The sequence below is a fragment of the Citrus sinensis genome, chromosome 2 (assembly GCF_022201045.2).
Source record: "Citrus sinensis cultivar Valencia sweet orange chromosome 2, DVS_A1.0, whole genome shotgun sequence".
Taxonomy (NCBI): Eukaryota; Viridiplantae; Streptophyta; class Magnoliopsida; order Sapindales; family Rutaceae; genus Citrus; species Citrus sinensis.
Genome location: NC_068557.1, coordinates 30,117,850 through 30,139,003, shown reverse-complemented (window position 1 = coordinate 30,139,003; position 21,154 = coordinate 30,117,850). Strand labels below are relative to the sequence as shown.

The window sequence follows — 21,154 nt, the reverse complement described above, 5'->3', positions numbered from 1 at the left end:
AACATCATCTCATGAGGACTTCTCATTTTAGGATTTATAAGCATATTGTTATTTTGTAATCTTAGCATTAGTTTTTTTATTTATTTATAATTACATGAGATTATTGTTTAAATTATAACTCATGTTTACAACTTATATTACATGAAATTACAACTGATATTAATAATTAGATAATTACTTAGAGTAGTTTACATTAAATCTTAAATAGTGTTGTCCAGATTTTAACCGTTTCTAATATTCAAAAGACATATACTCTACTCATATTTTCGAAAGGGGGAAAATTATTTTCACTCAAATTCAAAAAAAAATAATTAAATCTTTATAATATTTTTGTGGGATTTTAAAACTACCCTCACAGTTGTGAAAGAGTAGTTATAGCCACTCAACCTTTTTTAACTGAGTGGTTTGTTTTAGCATTAGTTATTAACACATAAAATAGGAGTATGTATTCTGTTGTGTGAAATCTCTAATTGGCTTGACTTCAAAAGTAGAATCGATAAAATAAATAATTATAAGGCCACTCTTACTACAATGTATTGTGGAGTATTAATTGTTAGCATAAGCGGGAATGAAAAAGTACCTCTTCTCTCAACAAAGCAATCAGAACGCGATCTTCTTCTGCTAGTTCTTCTGTCAAATCTCAATTGCAGCTAGCTTCTGGAGTTGTTTGACTAACTAGCTTTCTCAAGCTTTAATACTGAATATTATGGCCCACCTTTGAAGCATTGTAAGAAGAATGCAAGATAGTGAGAAAATGCTTAACAAGAAGGATCGCCCCGTGCAGGCCAGCAAATGCGGAGGAATTGCATTCGTAATTTGCATTTTGGGGATACCTGGTGGGCTTTTTCTTCGTGCGTTCTGACAATTGAAAGGGGCCAGACAATGGGCTTTTAAAAGTGCAAAAGTCCAATTTGTAGCGATTGGCTTTCACATATTTGACTTCCATCCAACACCATCTTAAACCCCAAAATAAAAAAAAAAATAAAAAAGGAAAATGAAAATTACAACATAGTCCTCCTCTGAGCTTGCTTTTGGCTTTTTGCCCATTTCGTCGTAGGAGAGGATAAGCAATGCTCCCAAGAGACTGAACTGATCTTCCTTTCTTCTCCACTCTCCCCCAAACGCAGCGTTACATACACATCACCAATGGCAACAACAGCATCAGCAACAAGAGCAACCCTTTCTTCTCTCTCGTCATTGTCTTTGTCTCTATCTCTTCACCCGACTCCCCGCCTCTCATTCCTCTCCACTGCAAAACTCACCAGGCTCCCAAAACTCACCCTCTCGACCGTCCTCGTCAGAGCCTCCGAATCCGACAAACCAAACGGCATCGTTTTCGACGACTTCAACAACCCAGATGAAGACGCCGCCGTTTTCGACCCACCGACGCCCCCGGAGGATTACACTCCCCCGCCCTCCTTCGACGAGCTCCCAATGGAAACCGAGGACGAAATTGCCGCTGCTTACGAAGAATTGTACGGACCCGCGTACGCGGGAGTCAGCGTCTCGGGGAATGATGTTTATGTGATGGACTCGAAGGCGAAAAAGACGAGTGCTTTTGGGAAAACGAAGAAGGAGAAAGTGAAGGATGGGTTTGAAGAAAGAGTGGTTCAAGTCAGAAGAGTGACGAAGGTGGTCAAAGGAGGGAAGCAGTTGAAGTTTAGAGCTATTGTTGTGGTTGGTGATAAGAAAGGCCAAGTTGGTGTTGGCGTTGCCAAAGCTAAAGAAGTTATTGCTGCCGTGCAGAAATCCGCCGTTGATGCTAGGAGGAATATTGTTACTGTCCCTATGACTAAGTACTTGACTTTCCCACACAGGTAAAGTAAATCAATCTTTCTTTCTTTTCTTTTCTTTTTTTCCCAATTTTTTTGGTTTCACTTTTCTGTTGCTTTTCTGGTTTGAGTATGGATGTGTGTGATAATGAGAACGTGAAATGTGGGAACTCGAGATTACTGATGTGTTTGTTAAGTTTGCTATATTCTGTGGAATTGTTTGTTTCAGACAGAATGTTGTAGAATTGTTTTGTGTGGAGACTGGATTGATTTTGAATCTGTTGTTTGGAGGGTGCTTAATTTTGGGGAACCTGTGGTTTGGGACAGAATGTAGTTTCCGTATAAAGAGTTTTATATATTTGTTTTCTAGAAACTTTTTTGCTAAGGCCTAATTAAAAAAACTCAAGGTGGATGTCGAACATTGCATACATATAGTTTCAGTTGATATTTTGTCATTTTTGTTTGTGTAAAAGCTCTATGTGAGAGTCATAAAGCTGTGGTCTAACTATGGTGATTTTGATGAATTTATGCTTAATTGCTTATAGCGTACATAGATTTACAATGTAGATTAATTCAGTTTGATCGTGACTGAGTGAATGTTTTGAAACCAGGCAGAAACTGTCGGAATGAGTAAATTGTTTCTAAATTTGTTTTAAATGGTTCATTTTTCATTGAAACTACCCAAATATATGCCTTTGCTATTCCTTTAAACAAATGATAGAAACGTCAGTGTGATAGAAATATAGAAAAGATGTTAGTCGTAACCTGAGTTACAGACTTTACCTCCAGATTGAAAATATATGTGGATAATAATAATCCTACCATATGTGTGCAAAAGCATGCTATCCAGATTCCAAATGCATTCCCTTTATGATCTTGCTTCTTGATTTGCATATCTACCCCTAAACTTTACATATCGCTGAGGGCATGATTTTTATGCAACATATTTGAATGCTGATGTATTTTCTTCCTATGCACTTACTGATTCTGTTGAACAAATAAATGACAGATCTGATGGTGATTTTGGGGCGGCTAAGGTGATGCTCAGACCTGCTTCTCCTGGTACTGGAGTGATTGCTGGAGGTGCTGTTAGAATTGTTCTTGAAATGGCAGGTGTTGAGAATGCTTTGGGGAAGCAACTTGGGAGTAACAATGCCCTCAACAATGCTAGAGCAACGGTTGTTGCAGTGCAGAAAATGAAGCAGTGGCGTGAAGTTTCTCGTGAGCGCGGGATCCCAATGGAAGAATTATGGAAGTGATGGCTCTAGAAGTGGCTTGAGTTCTTTGCCCTGTAGTGTAGATTCTGTAAAATGGTTTATGTAATGCAACCCCAAATACAAACATCAGACATCTCTCTTGATTTTGTGGCTCAAGCTGGTCTTCTAGTTTTATCCAATTTGTTTCCAGTTGGTACTACTTTTAAGTTGCAACTTAAAATTTTCTTTCTAGTCATGATTTTATTTTAATTTACTTTTGGTGTTAATCCGTATCTTCTTACTGAGATGAAAAACGGTGTTCTTTACACATTCTGTGTCCTAAAATAAATATACTTCATTTATTTTTTTTCTGAATATGAAATCAGAGATGGTAACTGGTAAGATTTAGATTCAATTAGCAAGCATGACACTTTTTTACTGTGTAAATTAATATTATTAACATCCCTGCGTAATATTCTGCATCGAGTACCTCACAACAAACATAAATTTGTATCTCTAGATCGATTGAATAATATTTACGGGGACGGTGCAAAACTATAGAAGAAGAAATGAACAATATAGAGTTAAAAATAGAGCCAAGTTCAACAATATGGACAAAAGGCAAATGGGAAACAGCATTTTATATGGCAAATAAATTTGAATGCTATCAACACTTTGATTGTAATTATTTATGTCTATACCTTTACAAAAGATATAGGAACAGTCTCTGTGTCTCCCTGTAGTATCTACAACAAAAAGTGTATTCAGCCATGGAACTTATTGACTGATGGTCAAACTTCCGCAGGATTAGTGCCAATATACAACCCATGAAATGTATCTGCCAATGATGAATCATGAATGTTTGCATCACCTGTCTGCATTCTACAGCGCTCAATTGGATTCCACAGCTCAAGGGGCTGCATTGAAATACATAAATTAGTTTCCACCAGAGAGGAACACTGCATAAAGCGATGCAATATCAACGTTGAAATTGACTTTGGAAAAAGAAGAACCTCTGGGCTTATTTTTGTTGCTAGCGGCAGTGCTTGAATCAACAGTAGTATCATGGGATGAAACTGATTCAATGTTTTCATTCACAGGTTTACTGCCTTCTGCTTTCCTATCATCCTACAGTAAAAGAAACCATGAAAAAGCAACCATCAGATGAAGCAAAACAAATAGTTTTTAAAATTAGCCATTGGAAAAAAGGGTCATGATATTTTTTCCCTGGGGCAAGTTACCTACCTTACTCTTGTCTTTAGCTCTTGAAAGTGATGATTTATTCCTTCTTCTGCCTTTCTGGTCAAGATTACTTAATGTCAGAAAATGTATATAGGGGGAAAATAAAATCACATAAGTTGGGCCTCTCCCGCCAAGTATCAAAGCAAATTAACAATTCAGTGCTATGTCTGACCAACCTCTTCTAACTGCTGGTGCTGAGGCTGCTTACCGTGAAGTTGGTGCTGTGCAGTTTGTCTCATTTGGACAGCCATCTAGAATAAGAACACCAAACAAACCTCTAGTCAGAAAATGAGCATAACAAGTTTAATGAGTATGCAATAAAGAGATAATTATGATATCCAATCGGAAGTCTGACATTAGGGAGACATGAAACCTGCATGATTCATGATTGCACATGTTACTGTGCAGTTTCATGCAGGTGTGCAGACACCAAATATTCGTGTGTAGGAAAACTGGATGTCAAAGCTTATGAAAAGGGAAGCAATGCTGTTATGGAGAATATATAAACGATAGATGCACATAAAAGTACAGGTAAAATACACACACACACACACACACACCCATATATATATCAATATTAAACTCAAGAGGATTGACAAAGTTCATACCCATGCACAAAAAAATATCACTGTTTTCTGCTTACCTGTGCGTTTTTCCCCCTTAAATCCATCTTGGGAACCATCAGCTTGTGACGAGCAAAACCGGCAGAGCTTCCAGGAAAACTGGGTGTCAGGTTCCCCAATGTCAATGACTGTGTTGGAGCCAAGATCTGTTGTTGCTGGTTCATGGTCGATGTTTGAAACTGCCTTTGATTTTTTGGTGCCTGAAAAAATGTGTAAGGGCTTATTTCCCAAACCAAGATGAAGACCAACTACTGGCTAAATTTTTAATCCTGCTAAAATAAGCACTTTCGTTGATGATTTGCTAGTTCTAAATTTACACTTAGAAAGAACCTAAAATAGCTGCCAAACGAGTTCAGCAAGTAAATTATTAAGCCTCTTACATCCAATGGCCATATATTCGACGGCATTGGATTGACATCTCCGTTCAGGCCTGCAATAGACAGAAATTAGGCATTAGATATGTAAAACAGAAAATTGCCACGTTAAAGAACAGAGGAAGCAGTTACTCAGAAGGGAGAAAAGAAAATGAAAAACAAAACAAAACAAGACATCATATGATGTGTTCAACTCTTTCCTATCTTGACAGAATATAGCCTGATAAATATACTGAACATATCTCTTTATTCAGTTGATTTTGTAGTTCTAAGAACAGAGTAAAAGTAAATCAAAGGCAAAACTAAGTTTCATTCCAAAATTATCCAGAGAACAAAAAAAAACATTAAATTGAGAACAAACAAAAACATTAAATTGTATGATGTCAAATAACCTGCCCCATGAAGTCCAGGTGCTGCAGGTACGGGACTTTGTGCACCATAGAGGGCAGGATCCATCAGTGTAGTCCTCCCAAAGTCAAAGCCTCATAAATTATCCTGCATCATTGGTAAAATTTGTAACCTTTGAATAAATTTTAGCAATTGAAATCCTATTAATGAAGTAAATAGGATAGACCATACTCGCACAAGCTGAGACTGACTATGAATTTGCTGCTGCAGATGGCTGAAATACATAAAAGAATGTCAAACAAGAAAAGAAGAACATTTTTAATTATGAAAAATCCAACTAAATGCGTTATGTTCACGCATGCAATCTTCTAAACATAAGATAAAAACTTCTTAGGTTCCTCATTTCAAATTTGTATAGGCAAGCACAAATTTTACTCTCTCACTCAGTCACTCTTTTGTATCTCAAACATTTCTCAAAGATCAGACATTCATAAACACAAGGGGTCTGAAAAGCCAAATTGTAAATTGGGGAAGGGCAATGTATTAAAAGATTCATATTATTAGCTTTGAGAAACCATAATTGGAATTGTAATCTCACATAGAGCGCCTAAATTGCTCTTCCTCTTGAAATTTTGCAGCCAACAGAGATGGTTCCCCAATCATCGAATCAAAGTCAGCACTCCTTGGAAACTGTCTAGGCCTTTGCTGATCCGATGCTAACTGTGGCACCATGGGATGAAGTGGTTGATTCTCAGTCATATATGTAACCTGGAAATTAAAAATAGAACCCATAGAATCCACATTCTTACAGTCATAAAACAAAACAACAGGACTTCAAGTAAACAAAGTATCACCTCAGAAGAAGTCTCAGTATTGGATTCCCGATGCTTTAGCTGAGCAGCAAAGTCATAAAATATGCACCACCATTCATGTAAGAACCCATCAGGAACATCAATAGCTGAAACAACATCCCGCAAGTTCCAGTCAACAATCACAATGTTTATGAAAATAACGTGAAAATCACCATGACCATGAATGTTCCAACAGATCCAATAGATTGCAAATATTGAGAGATATAAGTCCTCCATCAATTAAAATGAGAACTACATCAGCAAAAACCATATCAAAGCGAAAGTTGAATCAATTCTTAGACTGTGTACATAAGATAACCAATTTTCCTACACTCCTAAAGAAAGACAAAATATAAAACCAAGGAAAGAAAAAGTGGTAACAGCACAGAAACAAAGCGAACAATAACCCTATTAAAAAGGGGCCCACATGCTCAAACAAAATTTGACATGATCAGCAGTAAGAGTGCATCTTAATTACAAATTAAATCAGTAAATTCATAAAAGCACACCAAATTCTTACAAGGAAAAAAGAAAATTCGAACAAGGACATGTACCAACAGAATGGCTGGCTTCGACATTGACCTCTTTTCTGAAAGTCTCAGCAGTCTCATGCATGTTATGCTTCACAAAATAATCGTGCAAGTAGAGTTCAAGCCTGTAACCTCCAATCATAAACCAAAATCAAGCAGTAAATAAAAGAAACATGACAAGCAACAATAGGAAGAACAAGAAAAAGAAAACAAGAAGATCCCGGCTGCTATCACACAGCCAAGACACCATTGGAGCTAGAAAACTAACATCCTTTGGGCATCAAAACCGCTATTTGAAGCCATGATCACCTTCACAAGACAAAACCAAACGGGAAAAGAAAAACGATCAGAAGAAAAATCTCAAAGAAACAACTTCTACCGTTTGTACACATATATAAAACATACACAAGGATTCTTCAAGTGGTGACCAAAAACAGATAAAGATTATTAATTCCTGCAGTGAATCTTGAGATTTAACATCAATATGAAGAAACTGAATATGAAGAAAGAGACAGGGGCCGGTGCCTGAACTAGCTAAGTAGCAAGTGACATTGCCATGCAAAAAGGCAGAAATTAACAGAGAAAAGGGTCAAATAATTGGCTTTTTAATTTTCTGGTGATAAAAGAAACAAAAAGGGGAGTACACATAGTAGGCCAACGAAAAGAGCGCTTTCTTTCTTTTGCATATGTACGGCCAATGCGCCTATCTTTCTTTTTCTTTTTCTTTTTCATTATTATTATTATGATTTTCGAATTTCTTTATTGATCAAAATAATTCGGTCCAGGCCCCACAACTTTCTTGCTTCTAATAAAAGGAAATAGACTTTCATATATTTGTGATCATGAATATTTTTTTCTTTGAAAAACAATAATTTTGATTTTTTTTCTTTGAATATACCAATTTTTTTTTTTTGTGGGCTGAATTAATCTTAATGATATTTTAACCAATAACCTTCACCGAAAGTTAGATTTTCTTTTTTTTTCTCTTTTTTTTGGGTTCTAGATTGTCAATAATTATCTACAATGACTGTTCATTCTGTGTAAAAATGGTAATAAAAAATCATACATGGCAAGTATTTGTCATCATTCGTGGGCAGATTTGGCCAGCTCAACGCGTAATTAACACCTAATTATAATATAAATGTGCTACGAATGGGCATTTAGTACAACGCTATCATTAAAATGATAGAAGTATTTATTCCTTCATTTGTTTTTGTTTATGTGTAAGTTCGGATGTATATGATAAATTAAAGAAAAAATTGGCCCGTGAAATCACCCCAATAAAAATATTATCCCGTTTACTCTAATTACAATCGTAATTAATTAATTTTAAAATGAATCTCTACGGCGGGCTTGTTGTTAGTTGGTTGATTTCGATGAGTTCACAAACTTTCATTCCACTGTTAATCCATTTTTCGATAGCCCTTCCAGGAGAACAAACTGTTTTGTCAAGTCACTTTATTCGTGGCTTCCTTTGGAAATTGGAATATAGCCTCGTAACTTCTTTATCATGAAGCTTTTTCACGAAGAAGACAAACATTAAAGCAGCTTCTTTTTCTTTTTCTTTTCTTTTTTCTCAGAAAAATAACTGCAAATGTCAACATGACCCTCAAATTTAAGCATAGGAGAGAGAGCCAATGGCCAGGAATACGGAAATAAAGAAGTTAGGCATCTTGTTATCTGTAAGAGATGGGAATGGCATCCGGGAACATGAATGAATAAAGTTAACAAGGAATAAGAATACTATCACTGAAGCTTTACAGTTTATATACTTGTTGGTTTTCGAAACAATTGAAATAATCAGTGATACCAAAGATATGAAGTTCCTTCTTCAGCTGCCTTGCTGCTCGTGCTTCTGCTTCATCAAGGGCAAAAAGGACAAGCATAACCACAAGGAGAAAGAAGCAAAGCATGACTAACACAATCAGTTAGTTACATGCACCGTGATTATCCTCAAAAAGTAAGCACAAACCGCCCGGATTCACTTCTTTCCTTTCAACCGCTTCTTCTCATTTCTTTCAAGATGAATGCATCAGAAAATGTTTGTCTCTATCTTTTCATTTAAACTGTTTGTGTGCCCTTTGTTACTGATGTCTTCATTTGAAATGCTATAGAAATATTCCGAGCAAAATTATTCCCCTTTATTGCTTCTCTGATGATCATTTGGCATCAAGTTCATCTCCAGCATTTGATGTTCAACTGAAACCAGACCAGTCTGCGCAAGAAACCTGAGGAAATTTCAACAAGTCATGATTTGAGATATCAGTATGCTCATCCAAATGGTCTCAAAAAAAAAAAAGAATATATAAAATCCACATGCATCTAGAAGGCACAAACAGCATAGCAGAATATTAGAATGACCAAGGTTCTTTCCCATTTTATCTTTTTTTTATTTTATATATTTTCTGCACACAAATAATAGCAGTGCTGGAATTCACCGGAATAAAATCTGAGAATTCAGTTTTCCTTGCTAATAAATCATGTCTTTAGCATCCTGATATCAGATTATGTCATAATCTACATATTAAACTAACCTGATATCAAGAAACCCAACAATTACAAGAACAGAGAAACCCCATATATACACAAGCAAAGAACTCAATTCTAATTACCCATCAGCCATATAACTGCTCCAGCAATCATCATGCATAAGTCAAAAGAATCTATGCCCCAGGATCTAGCAGCGTATAATCATTGACTAGACAACATTATACCTAAAGGCATAAGGCTACAATGACTCAGGATTCCTGCAGGTATGAACTGTTAAGCTGCAAAAAGAAATATGTAAATTGATGCTAAAAAATCGAGAGAGATAAGGTTATGAATGTTTTAAGCTGGAATGGACAACCAGCTAATGACAGTTTTTGTGTCAAACTTGATTTACAACACCATGCGGTTACATAGAATTGACAGCATAGGATAGCAAAAAGCGTTTTTAAAGTGCAATTCCAAAACATAAGAGAATATTTTTGGATTTTTGTTTTCAGTCTTCCAACAGCCACTCATGTAAGAGATTCTCCAAACTTTATGCATAATAGTCTCAAGGAAAATGGCCACATAATTAGTAGCATGCCAAGAGAAATCAGCATATTTGAAAAATAACTCTTCAACAAGAACCAAATTCATACTCAAAATAAGCACAGAATGAAAAATAGAGAGTAAAATTTTGAATTATTTCTAGAAAGCAACCTCATAAATTTTCCTAGACAGCACAGTGGCTGTGGGTAGCGCTTTGACATGTTCCTCTGAAAACGTGATTTGTTTGTCATGACACTTCCAAGTTCCAAGAGCTTCCACATAATAGTCAGTGGCACCAAAAGAAAAGAAAAAAAAAAGCCTATAAAAAATGAAGGATAAAAAAGCAAAGCATATATTTGTGAAGCAGCAACCTCACAAAAGAACAAAGAGCATTCACTTGCTTCCAACAAGCACATGCAAGTGCACAAATTCTGAAAGATATTGCACTTATAAATCATAAATCATTTGCATGTTAACTGACACTGATGAACCTTTAATCCTTAAATGCTTCATGCACAAAAGAATCTAGATGCAGAAATGCATTATGCCCACAAGCTTACAAGTGGGAGCTTGCAATCTTTTAGAATGAAAGTTCCCACTCTTCGCCCAATTGCCCCTAAAGGTGTTGAAAATTGAACCGCTAGGAAATTGATATTCCTCCCAAGATCACTCTAAGTAATTTGTCAAGCAACAAATAAATAGAAAAATCAAATGTAAAACAATATCAATCTCACAACACAAGATTTACGTGGAAAACTCTAAATCTGAAGAAAAACCATGGTCGTTGTCAAAAGATAACCAAAGAAAAATATTCACTATGTAAATTCCTATTACTCACTTAATGTTTAACTTGCATTAAATTACTCAGATCTCTAGATTTTGAATGCTTCTCAAGGATTCACCAAATGAGAGCTTGTTTTATAGGTAAAATTTACCTAAACTTTCCAAGATTCAAAAGAGGTTGCCACCGAATTCGGTGGCTGCTATTCTTGACCTTTTTTTTAGTCAATTTTTTCAACAATCTCCACCATGATTAAAAAAAAAAAACATAACTACCACTACATGCGCCGATGTAAAACTCTTGGAATTAATAATTAATTCTAACTGAGTATACCTTTTATAGTGGAGTATGATAATTCTCTATATTGAAAATTATGATCATTGGTGATAGCAGTAGTGGCAGTAATTTTTTTTTTTTTTTTTTTTATCATAGTGGAAATTGTTAAAGAAAATATTGAAAAAAATGTCAAGAATGACAGCCACCGAATTTGGTGGCTGTCTCTTTTGAATCTTGAAAAGTAGCTGAAATATTTGAACATTTCAGCCACTTGGCTTAATTTTTTAGGCAAATTTTGCCTGCAAAAAAAGTTCTCATTTGAGAGCTTGTCATCTCAAATTCAAAGCATTCAATTGGTGAATGCAAGAGAAACATTCCAGCTTTCAAAATGGAGAGAAATATTCTTAAGTATATAGATATATTGTAGGAGCATTTGGCCCCTCAATATGTATATCACGGGTTTGTTTTGTCAAGGAATATTTCTCAGGATCATGTATTTGGGGTTTGCATGAGAGAAAATTATTTCTAAACGCGTAGTTATAATAATTTTTCAGATAGTGAATATTTTTCTCGTATTGTCTTTTGACAACAACCATAGTTTTTCTCCGGATTTGGAGTTTCCACGTAAATTTTGTGTTGTGAGATTGATATTGTTCTCCATTTAATTTTTCTATTAATTTGTTTCTTGACAAATTGCTTGGGGTGATTCTAGGAGGAATCTCAATTTCCAAACGGTGGTAAAAGTCACGAAAGGCAGCCGCCGATTTCGGTGCCTTTGAAAACTTTGAAAAGTGGCTGAAATGTTTCAAACATTTCAGCCACTTGCCTTGATTGTAGGCAAGTTTTGCCTATAAAAGGAAGAGAGAAAGAAGAGCATTTTATCCCAAAAATTGAAAGCATTCAATTGGTGAATGCAAGGGAAGTATTCGGGCTTTCAAAATGGAAAAAAAAAAATTTCTCAAGCATGTAGATATATTATAGGAGCATTTGGCTCTTCAATGTGGGTATTACGGGTTTACTTTGTCAAGAAATATTTCTTGGGATCATGTACTTTGGGTTTGGGTGAGAGAAAATTATTTATAAGAATGTAGTTGTAATAATTTTTTACATAATGATTATTTTTTCTCTTGTTGTCTTTTGATAATGGCCGTGTCTTTATCAGGAGTTGAATTTTTTCACATAAATCTTGTGTTGTGTGATTAGTGTATTCTCTATTTAATTTGTCTATTAATTTATAGCTTGACAAATTAGTTAAGAGTGAACTTGGAGGAATCTCAATTTCCTAACAAAAAGTTCCGGTGGTTAAACAACAACTTAAACATGAAAAGCCACAAGTATGCTTCTGCAGCCTATTACTACAAATCCTGATAATAGTAATCAACAAAAGCTAATGCTATTATGTACTGTACATAATAGCAAACTCAAAGAAGTTGAAGCAATAACAACAAACATACCACCCAAGAAAGTTGTTAACAAGGCATGCCTAAAAATATAAAAATAAAGATAAAAATAAAATAAACTGTTGAGAAAATAGAGAGAGTGAGTAGAAAATAAGAAGAATACCAGCTAAGAAGAAAAAAGAGGGTGAGAGCAATTAGGAGCAAAAACCCAACATGAAGAATCAGTGAAGAGTCGCTTGAAGAGAATGCTAATCCAAACATAACAGCAAGACACACACCCAGCATCACAAACGCCGATTTTAGCGTTGTCCATGTGGGACCCTGAAAACAAAAAACCCAATGTTGACTCATTAGATCAGTATCAGATGGAAAAAACAAAAATATCAGTAATATAGCTTTTGGAGAAGAAACTAATATTAAGAATAATACGGACATTAACACCAGGTGCCAGAGCTCCAAGGAAGACAGCTTCTGCCGAGGATACATCTGCTTTGCCTTTATGGGTTTCCATCTTTCGCCTGAGTTTTCTTCTTCTTCTTCTTTTTAAATTAATTAAATGCAGTCGATAGATCACGGTAACGGGATTCTAGTCAAAGTTGGTTTGACCTAAAACTGAAAATAAAAAAGACTTAGAAATAAATTCTGTTCTTATATAAAAATTAAGTATTAAACCTCCTTACCAAAAATAAATAAGTTCAGATCTACGCAACGCAAGCTCCACTTCCACCCACTTTTTTGCGCTTGCCCTTTGAGGCGACGGAGAAGCAGAGAGAGTAAGAAAGATCCGATGTTAATTTGGGCTCAACCGTTTTGCATTGCAGGCCCAATTATGTCTTTATTGGTCTTCTTTCGGCAAACTGTCCCCACACAGCATATCATGCGATGATGCAAGGTTATATTTGGTTTTTTATTTTTTTAAAAAAATTAATTATACATCGCTAAATTACGAATAATTAGACGGTGTGTGTTAATTTATAGAGTGGTTACCTTACAGTTATGGTAAGATACAGCTCTCTCACAACTGTACCGAGCAATTGTGAGAGAGATGTGCCTCACCATAATTGTAAGGTTGCAAGCTCGCGCAGTTGTGAGAGAACTGTACCTTACGATAATTGTAAGGTAGCAAGCTCCATTAATTATTATTATTATAAGGATAAAAGAGGTATCACCCGAATAAATAAATTTGTTATCCGTACTTAATAATAATGTCAAAGAATAAATAAAATAAGACAAAACTTAAAGAGTCAGGATTAGCATTCCTCGTTTTCTTATACTGTAATTGCAAACCAGTTTGCACTGGATAAATAAACTAATCTCAGATCAAATTCAGATTCAATTTTATGTAAAATTAGGCAATTTTTTGGTTAAATTTTTGCTACCTGCATTTGTACTTTCTAGCATAGTGTTATTACCGACGTTCTTCTATCTATCTGTGAGGCAGGGGAGGGGTCCCGTAGTATGAGCATTGTCAGGATGAGGTAGAAAGCAACCACACACAAATCCGGTGGAATTTCAGTTGTGCATGTTCATCAGTCGATGTCAATTATGATATTGAAGGATAGAGCAAAATAAAAAATTTGATCAGTAAGAGTGTTAACATCATTATTAAACAAACATACAACATCTGTGGACAGCTTCAGCTAGATTTTCTCTATAAAACTTTCCTTGAACACCCATTTCAGATATCACACTGGGACGTGCATATTGACATATACAATCATAATACAGACTTGGTTAACTTTCATCAAATTCAATCTCAGGTCTACGAGAATGGCATCAGTCGTGTTGTGTGCTTGTATCAAGAAGTTAATGATGTATGAACATTTCAGTTTCCCATATAAGGACCTCTCCCTGTTGGATCCCGCTGCAACAGCCATTCTTTCTCTTTAAGATACTGCAAAAGAGGCTGTGGCTCATCTCTAAAGTCTGTTGCGACGCCGCAGCCATAAGCGGTTGGCCTCTGGTAATCAGGAAATAGTTTATCTCTTCTGTGTTCATCTGCTGCATGAACTTGGGGAAAACCCGGATGCAACAATTGGCTCTCAGGATAAATCATTTGGTTTGAAGCCAGCGGAACTTGCCAATGATCACGAAGATTGAGCATGGAAGCATCTTGATTATGGAAGTTGCCTGAGTTCCTGGGAGCGTAGTGATGAAGGGGCCATGAATAGCTATTGGTCCAGTCAAGATTGTGGTTTTCTCTGTACTGGCGAAGCCATTCAGAAGAAGTCATTCCACGGAATGGTGGGTATCCATTCATGAAACCTGGAACAGCACAATCATAATTATAATGATCATGAGTAGAGTTCAAATTTGGATAACTACTCAACGCTGATGCATCAGACAAGTTATTTGTTCGGTTGATGCCCTCCAAGTTCTTGAATTCATATGAACTGGGTTGCACATCATTAAACCAAGAAGCATTCTCAGGCAATAAAGGAGCAGAAGGCACTGGAGCTGAATATGGAGAAGTGTAATTGCTGCTCGCATAAGTTTGCCCAGAACTTATAACAGAATCCTTAGTTTGACCAATGGAGAGACCAGATAAGGATGCAGAAGCTATTTCCTCAATGGGGCTCAAGCCAGGTATACTCATGTCACTTCTCCCTTTTTCTCTATCATTATTGCCACTTCCTCTATTGAAGACCCAAGAACTGAGAGAGGGAGGCCCAGCAGATATGGCAGTTGGAGAAAATGAGGATGCTCCAGTTTCCTTTACAGGAGGCTCCTGCTGCTTAAACGGTTTGCTGGGCCTGAAATTAGTGATGTCAGAATGGAACCCCAAAGGATCATCCTGTGACTGGTTTTGTGCTATAAGGAGTGAGGTGGCACGGCGCAAGCATTCATCAGGTGGCACTGTTTGCTCCTCTGTGTCCTTTGGAGATTCTGAGTCCTTAGTATGAACAGAAGCATAGAGTGGTGCAGAATTATATCTTGTAAGAGGCTTGAAGACAATGACTTCTTCCTCTTCCATGACAGCAGATTCTCCTAGCACAGAAGGGCTAGTCTCATTTTCTTCCAGTATCTGTTTTTCATATTCCTCAGTTGACTTGGATATAGACTGATGGGCCTCTTTCACTTTAAGATCATTGGTCAACTCGAATTCTGAGTTGCTTGTGTCTGCATTCACATTTGAAACTGCCACACAGAATCTCATTCCTATTTTGTCATAGATGATCCACTTTTGAGAACCATTTGATCTGTTTGCAATCTTCATTGCAGCATTAATGACACGATCAGCACGACATTCAATGCCAGCTTCAAAACTCTTTATATGTCCAAAATGCACTGAGAAATCTAATGACTGGTGCGAACACAATACTGGTGCAAAGCCCCTCAACTCATAGTCTTCCCACAGAGCAGTCTTTTTGGGAGATGAGACCTCACTCCTAGCATTGAGCTGCTTCAAAAGGCCAACAAAAGCACCAAAAAAGTAAGACATAGCACTTCTACTTTTACCATCTGACGCATATGATTCAGCTTGCTCAAGTATGCCCACCAACCACTCCACAAAAACAAGTACAGAAGATAAAAGAGGGCTAGAGTCCAAGCTATTTGACTTCAAACACCTTTCAACTAGGCGTCCCATGAAAATGAATGTAGCAGATAATGCCCACCGTATAAACTCCAGCTGCTGCATATCATTTTTGTCTTTTGATCCTTTTATTTCTGGGGCATTAATCAGATTCTCAATGGTAAAAATGAATATAGAAACAACTTGAAGTGCTCGGAAAGGGCCTGTTCTAGCTGAATCCATAAGCTGATAGGATTCCAGCAGGGCTTTTAGTTTTGCATCATCTAATTCCATTGCCGCATCCAACTCTCTCATGGTAGAAGCAAAAGTGTAAGGGAAATCCTCCAAACTGCCTCCCATCCAAAAGGTGCAGAAAACATAAGAAATAAGCTAAATATGAATATACCCCAACCCACAATCTAATGCTGGGTTGTGTTTAGGTTTTCTCCATAATATTCAAATTAGTAGACAGCTAAAGTGTTTTAAGTTAATAAAACATGAATTTTGATAAAGGAACCAATTAGATATTCCAGTGCAGGCTTAAAGCAACTCGCACAGGAAGGGAATGGAGAATAATCAATATCAGAAAATGAAATGTACAGCCTTTACACACATGTGCGCGAACACATAAATAAAAATTGTTACACGAATCACCACCCATGAGCAAATTCACAACTGGATCATAAGAAAATGTGCAACAAGGAATACCTGGATTTTATGAAAAAGAAGCTTATTGTTCTGATGATAAGTGACCATAAATTTGTTTCCTTAAAGCAATCATGTTCAGCTTTCAACATATTGCAATTTGAAAAACCATCTCTTGATTGTGATTTGATCTGATTGCTGCTTCTTTCAGATGGTTTTGAGATATCAAAGTGGGCCTCCATAGAAAGGGAATGCAAATCAGATGACCTGTTCTGCAATATTATAAGAACCGTTGAGAGATGCCAACAACTGGATATCAGAAATTAAAATAAAGAAGGATAAAAATTTGCTAAACTTAATCTGGAAATAATGGGGAAAGGATCTCAACTCGTACCCTTTCAAAAAGCAAAATGAGGTTATTCCAGGCATCAGGGAAAGGTTCTTTAACTGCTAAACTCCGTACACAATGATACAATGCAAGGAACTCATCACCGACATATGTTGCCAACACTGCCAACTACATATACACATGGTTACATGTATAGAACAGAAGTAGAAGCATTTGAAATTAGACACACACACACACGCACACACACACACACACACACACACACACACACACGCACGCACACACACACATACATACATACAACATACATACATACACACACACATACATACATACATTTTGTAAAGAAACAAAGTTCAACAAAGGGAGTATAGATCCCAAGTTCAGAAAAGAAAATGAAATTACCTGGTTCTGAGGGTTTCCACTATCTGGCCAAATCATTGTAGCTTCCAAGTAGTGGGAAACTGCAACTGACCAGTTATGTTCCTGAGCACCAAAGTTTTCATACTGTTCTTTGTATCTAGCAAGATCCCCAAGGCAAACTAAAAAGCGATGGCATAAAAACTGGTATTTCTGCTTTTTGTTTGGTTCAAGAGTAGTTGACATATAACCTTCCTTAGCGAAGGAAGATTCTTCTGGAAGCCCATAATATCTTTTAATTTTAACTACCAGATTATGATAAAATGCCATTGCTTCCGACAAAAAAGATTTGAATCCTTCTATATGATTGTCACTGCTTCTCTGCACGTTAGCACCACTTTGCGGCATTGTATTATCTGAAACAGAGCTTTTCTTTATTCTTTTCCGAAATTCATCGATGTGCCTATAGTGAAGCTTCCACAAAGAATATTCAACATCTTGAAGCTCTGCCTGATCATAATCATTTAGAAGAATTTTCTCATAGCTTGAGCAGACTCTGTGGTACAATTCTTGAACTTCAGGGCACAGTAATCCTTTGGAATGGATCAACGTAACTAACTGTTTATCTGTATTAGCAACCTGAAAACCAATAAAATTTGTTAAGAATAAACTCAAGCAAGAAGATATTAAAAAAATAAATAAATAAACGATCAGATGCAACTACAGTCCAAATCTTTTTTTACCTCAACTAGAAGATTGGGTTTTCCTTTCTTATAAATAAGGGGAAGATGTGAATTGCTGCTCATGATTACAACTGGAGAACTTCTTCAAGAGCTATTTCTTCTTTTCAGAGCGGAATGAGAACATTCACAGCACATCAGCCTGTCAATTAATGATGCAAACCATTAGAGAATGAAGGCTGGAAACAAATTTAGGACTAAAAAATCTGATAAGCACAATAAGCCTGTCTTTGTCCTTTTTTTTTGTTGTACATTTAAAGTTCCAGTTCAAAGAAAACAAAAGGTCATCTGAAAGAGCCAACTGATTAAAAGTATGCCAAAATTCTTCACATGGAGATGAATTTGATCAATGGCATCAAACATTGCAATCCATTCTTTAGGAAGATGTGAGTACCTCAGAACAATTGCAATAGTAACAATTAAACTTGTCATCTTAGCACAAAACACGAAAATAGACCCAGTTGTATTCCCAATATTTTGGGTGAATTGGGCATCTTAAGCAAAAGCTTTAGAAAAGGTCCTAATTCTAGAGGCGATCATTGTTAATATGCACAAACATAACCGAACAACTCCAAAAATGTAACATTTCCCAAAATTTAAGGATCAATTAAAATTCTGGATAATTTTCCAATTAACAACTAAGAAGATATATTAAAAATAATAATAATAATAATAATAAAACAAGAAAGAAACTTAACCCTTCTGAAGTACACAATTCACCAAGAAGAAGATCATTGAAGGATGTTAATGAGAGAAACTCGGAACAAACAATATAAGCTCTAAAGGAATAACTGCTCATTCTCATACCAACAAGTTTTTAACTTCGTGTGATCATAATTAACTGAACAGACAACATATTTCTACTACCCACAAATAAATCCAACAAAGACAAAGCCATAAGACAAACAATAATATCCTTCCTGAGCAAGAACAAGTAAATTTGAAACCCACATAAACTGAAAGTTGAGAATTTTGCAGACACACAAAGGCGAAAGGTCAGCCATGAAAGTTGAAGAAAACAAATTAATAACCCCACCAAAAGCAACATTGAAAAGAACCCATATCAAATTAAGCAACAAAGGCAGCAAAAAGCTAAGAATTTGTAGTCTTCGCGGATCATAGAAAGAGAATTCGTGAAAGAAACAGAACACCTGAAGCACATGCACAGATACAAACATTGAATAACAGGAAGAACAAAAAGCCTCATCAAAGTTAGTAACTTACAGCAAATGTTCGGAGCAGAAACAAAGAACAAACTAGCCAAACACACATAAGACAGACACAGAGAGGAGAAAATTGAAGCAGCAAGAAGAATTAAAAACCACGGGCCACCTGTACTTTGCTCAGTTGTGAAACAGACAAAGTAAAAGGTGGCTGATGATGAAACTCAATTGCAAAGACTATCTATTATCTAACCCAATAAATAATTTTTTTTAATTTCTTTTTTTATTAAAATATAACTTAAAACATTTTAATAATTGAAGAAATAGTGATGTAGCGGGTGTCGCATTGTTCATGAATCACGAGCAACGCTACTGCACGATAATATTTGATTGACCGACGAGAAATTATGGAATTGTTACCATCACATGTTATTATGTGATTAATACAGAATTTTACTACTCCTTACATAAAATTATAAAAAAATATATCACTTGCACATCATAAAATGGACGATATTATTCATCAAATGTTTTTTTTTTCAATAAATAAACAAGAGAGGAATAAAATTAAAGTAATCTGCCGTCACACACTCAAAATCCTATATGTTTTTCTGAAAGTTGGAGGCCTGGAGCGGATCACTTGTGGTCTAAGCTAAGCCCATCTTTTAATCAGGTTGATATATTCTAAAGTTTGTAAAGACACCCCATTTAAAGTTAAATATTAAGGGAATAATATAGCTTTCATCTCCTTTTGCCTGTTAAAACAAAACGTTGACGCCATTAAATGATGTTATTATTAGTTAAATTTATCTCTTTTTATTTTAAAATATAAGTTGAAATTGAAAATTATTATGCTATTATTTGAAATTGAGTGATTGTCGTGGTTTGATCTTGATGTTGGAGCAATTTAATATGATGGGGCATACGGTATTTGGTGCATTTCCACAAGGATAAAATAAGGGGGGCCTAGCCGCACATGTGTACTGATCGAAGTGGCTCGTTTTTGTGGGTTGGTTGGGGGGTCTTGTTCCTCTCACATGCGTACAAAATCAACTATAATTGGTGCTTTTAATTGAACGGATATGAACAAAAAGCTTATGATATCAAATATATCACAAAAGCAATGTGTCTCTCTTCATGAACTTTCTCACTTTTGATATCCTTATTTTGTTGTATATAATAAATAATGCATATAACATTAATTTGAAGGAAGGATTACTATTAAGATCTCGTATTGAATAAAGAAGAAACTGATCTATTAAAATCATCTAGTAAAACCAATTACAATCAGCAGCTTGAACGGCTTGTCAATCTTGTTGATCACCGAGCCCACGAAAAGAGATTCGAGACTGCTCATATATGAGCATTAATCTCAACTGAAGTCATAGTCTCCGTGGAAAAAGAAAAGCTCTCCCACAGTGCATGTCGTGTGATGCACGACTCTTGGGTCCCTCACGAAGACCATTTCATGCAAATGATAATGGTGATGGGATATTTTAAAAGCTCAAATTGCACCCATCTTGTCATAAATTATTCTATTATTTGTCCTCAGGAACAACCCCAAATGCAGAATGAGCAATATAATTATCAAGTTAATGCATAGCAAGTCAAATAAAGCGAGCATGAAAATGGGTCTACGTAGTTGTTGTTAGGTTACTGATTTGAAATATTTCAATCTGTATTCAAAGCTCATTTATTGCTCCATATCATGCATGCTTGACTTCAGTGGGATTCAGCCAGCGAGGATTTCATCTTCTTCCTTCTTCTTTTTTTCCCCCCTCTTTGATGAGGAGGATTTCAGCCTCCTAGTTCTTCCATTTCTAATAATTTTACAAGAGATTTTAGGCGAAAAATTTTAAAATAAAATTCCTACAATTTACAGTGATTTTATTGAAGAAAAATCTCAAAAAAATGAGGAGAAATCCTAGACTACATCGAAGATAATACAACTCCTCAATGCATGTATAACATA

At 35.9% G+C, this 21,154-nt stretch overlaps 4 protein-coding genes across 9 annotated transcripts; 1 reads left to right on the top strand and 3 right to left on the bottom strand.

Annotated features, from left to right (window-relative positions):
- Positions 1-1,029: 1,029 nt before the first annotated feature.
- Positions 1,030-3,255, top strand: LOC102619644 (30S ribosomal protein S5, chloroplastic). Its single transcript, XM_006467707.4, has 2 exons — positions 1,030-1,817; positions 2,782-3,255. The coding sequence occupies exons 1-2, from the start codon at positions 1,147-1,149 to the stop codon at positions 3,029-3,031; spliced, it is 921 nt and encodes a 306-aa protein (XP_006467770.1). The 5' UTR covers positions 1,030-1,146; the 3' UTR covers positions 3,032-3,255.
- Positions 3,256-3,592: 337 nt separating this feature from the next.
- On the bottom strand, positions 3,593-7,664 carry LOC102619935 (uncharacterized). 5 transcript variants are annotated; one of them, XR_003063776.2, is made up of 9 exons: positions 6,154-6,260; positions 5,787-5,829; positions 5,600-5,702; positions 5,214-5,263; positions 4,854-5,033; positions 4,387-4,461; positions 4,214-4,263; positions 3,982-4,096; positions 3,593-3,885 (listed from the first exon to the last, which is right to left on the bottom strand). XR_003063776.2 is itself a non-coding variant. In XM_006467708.4 (9 exons), exons 3-9 carry the CDS (start codon positions 5,661-5,663, stop codon positions 3,878-3,880), a joined length of 546 nt encoding a protein of 181 aa, XP_006467771.1. In that variant the 5' UTR covers positions 5,664-5,702; positions 5,787-5,829; positions 6,154-6,260; the 3' UTR covers positions 3,593-3,877. The 5 variants fall into 5 exon arrangements, 2 of the variants coding, with proteins under 2 accessions (XP_006467771.1, XP_006467772.1); XM_006467708.4 differs by having other exon boundaries at positions 4,214-4,267; XM_006467709.4 differs by having other exon boundaries at positions 4,419-4,461.
- A 928-nt stretch (positions 7,665-8,592) lies between these two features.
- On the bottom strand, positions 8,593-13,498 carry LOC102620764 (hypothetical protein). The gene is made up of 4 exons (XM_006467711.4): positions 13,092-13,498; positions 12,845-13,023; positions 12,575-12,732; positions 8,593-9,164 (listed from the first exon to the last, which is right to left on the bottom strand). Exons 2-4 carry the CDS (start codon positions 12,920-12,922, stop codon positions 9,068-9,070), a joined length of 333 nt encoding a protein of 110 aa, XP_006467774.1. The 5' UTR covers positions 12,923-13,023; positions 13,092-13,498; the 3' UTR covers positions 8,593-9,067.
- Positions 13,499-13,970: 472 nt separating this feature from the next.
- On the bottom strand, positions 13,971-19,422 carry LOC102621058 (nonsense-mediated mRNA decay factor SMG7-like). Of its 2 annotated transcripts, XM_006467712.4 has the most exons (6): positions 19,244-19,421; positions 18,023-18,161; positions 17,325-17,918; positions 16,965-17,087; positions 16,634-16,842; positions 13,971-16,274 (listed from the first exon to the last, which is right to left on the bottom strand). In XM_006467712.4, exons 2-6 carry the CDS (start codon positions 18,083-18,085, stop codon positions 14,237-14,239), a joined length of 3,027 nt encoding a protein of 1,008 aa, XP_006467775.3. In that variant the 5' UTR covers positions 18,086-18,161; positions 19,244-19,421; the 3' UTR covers positions 13,971-14,236. The 2 variants fall into 2 exon arrangements, with proteins under 2 accessions (XP_006467775.3, XP_024950575.1); XM_025094807.2 differs by lacking the exon at positions 16,965-17,087 and having other exon boundaries at positions 19,244-19,422.
- Positions 19,423-21,154: the final 1,732 nt, after the last annotated feature.

Coding starts and splice junctions, on each gene's coding strand:
- LOC102619644 (XM_006467707.4), top strand. CDS start 1,147: ATGGCAACAACAGCATCAGCAACAAGAGCAACCCTTTCTTCTCTCTCG. Junction 1,818..2,781: donor TACTTGACTTTCCCACACAG/GTAAAGTAAATC, acceptor AATAAATGACAG/ATCTGATGGTGATTTTGGGG.
- LOC102619935 (XM_006467708.4), bottom strand. CDS start 5,663: ATGGATCCTGCCCTCTATGGTGCACAAAGTCCCGTACCTGCAGCACCT. Junction 5,034..5,213: donor CGAATATATGGCCATTGGAT/GTAAGAGGCTTA, acceptor ACATTTTTTCAG/GCACCAAAAAATCAAAGGCA. Junction 4,268..4,386: donor AGCACCAGCAGTTAGAAGAG/GTTGGTCAGACA, acceptor AATCTTGACCAG/AAAGGCAGAAGAAGGAATAA.
- LOC102620764 (XM_006467711.4), bottom strand. CDS start 12,922: ATGGAAACCCATAAAGGCAAAGCAGATGTATCCTCGGCAGAAGCTGTC. Junction 12,733..12,844: donor CTCTGGCACCTGGTGTTAAT/GTCCGTATTATT, acceptor TTTTGTTTTCAG/GGTCCCACATGGACAACGCT. Junction 9,165..12,574: donor CTCTTTTTTCTTCTTAGCTG/GTATTCTTCTTA, acceptor AAATTTCCTCAG/GTTTCTTGCGCAGACTGGTC.
- LOC102621058 (XM_006467712.4), bottom strand. CDS start 18,085: ATGAGCAGCAATTCACATCTTCCCCTTATTTATAAGAAAGGAAAACCC. Junction 17,088..17,324: donor GTGGAAACCCTCAGAACCAG/GTAATTTCATTT, acceptor GTGTATATGTAG/TTGGCAGTGTTGGCAACATA. Junction 16,843..16,964: donor TCATTTTGCTTTTTGAAAGG/GTACGAGTTGAG, acceptor ATAATATTGCAG/AACAGGTCATCTGATTTGCA.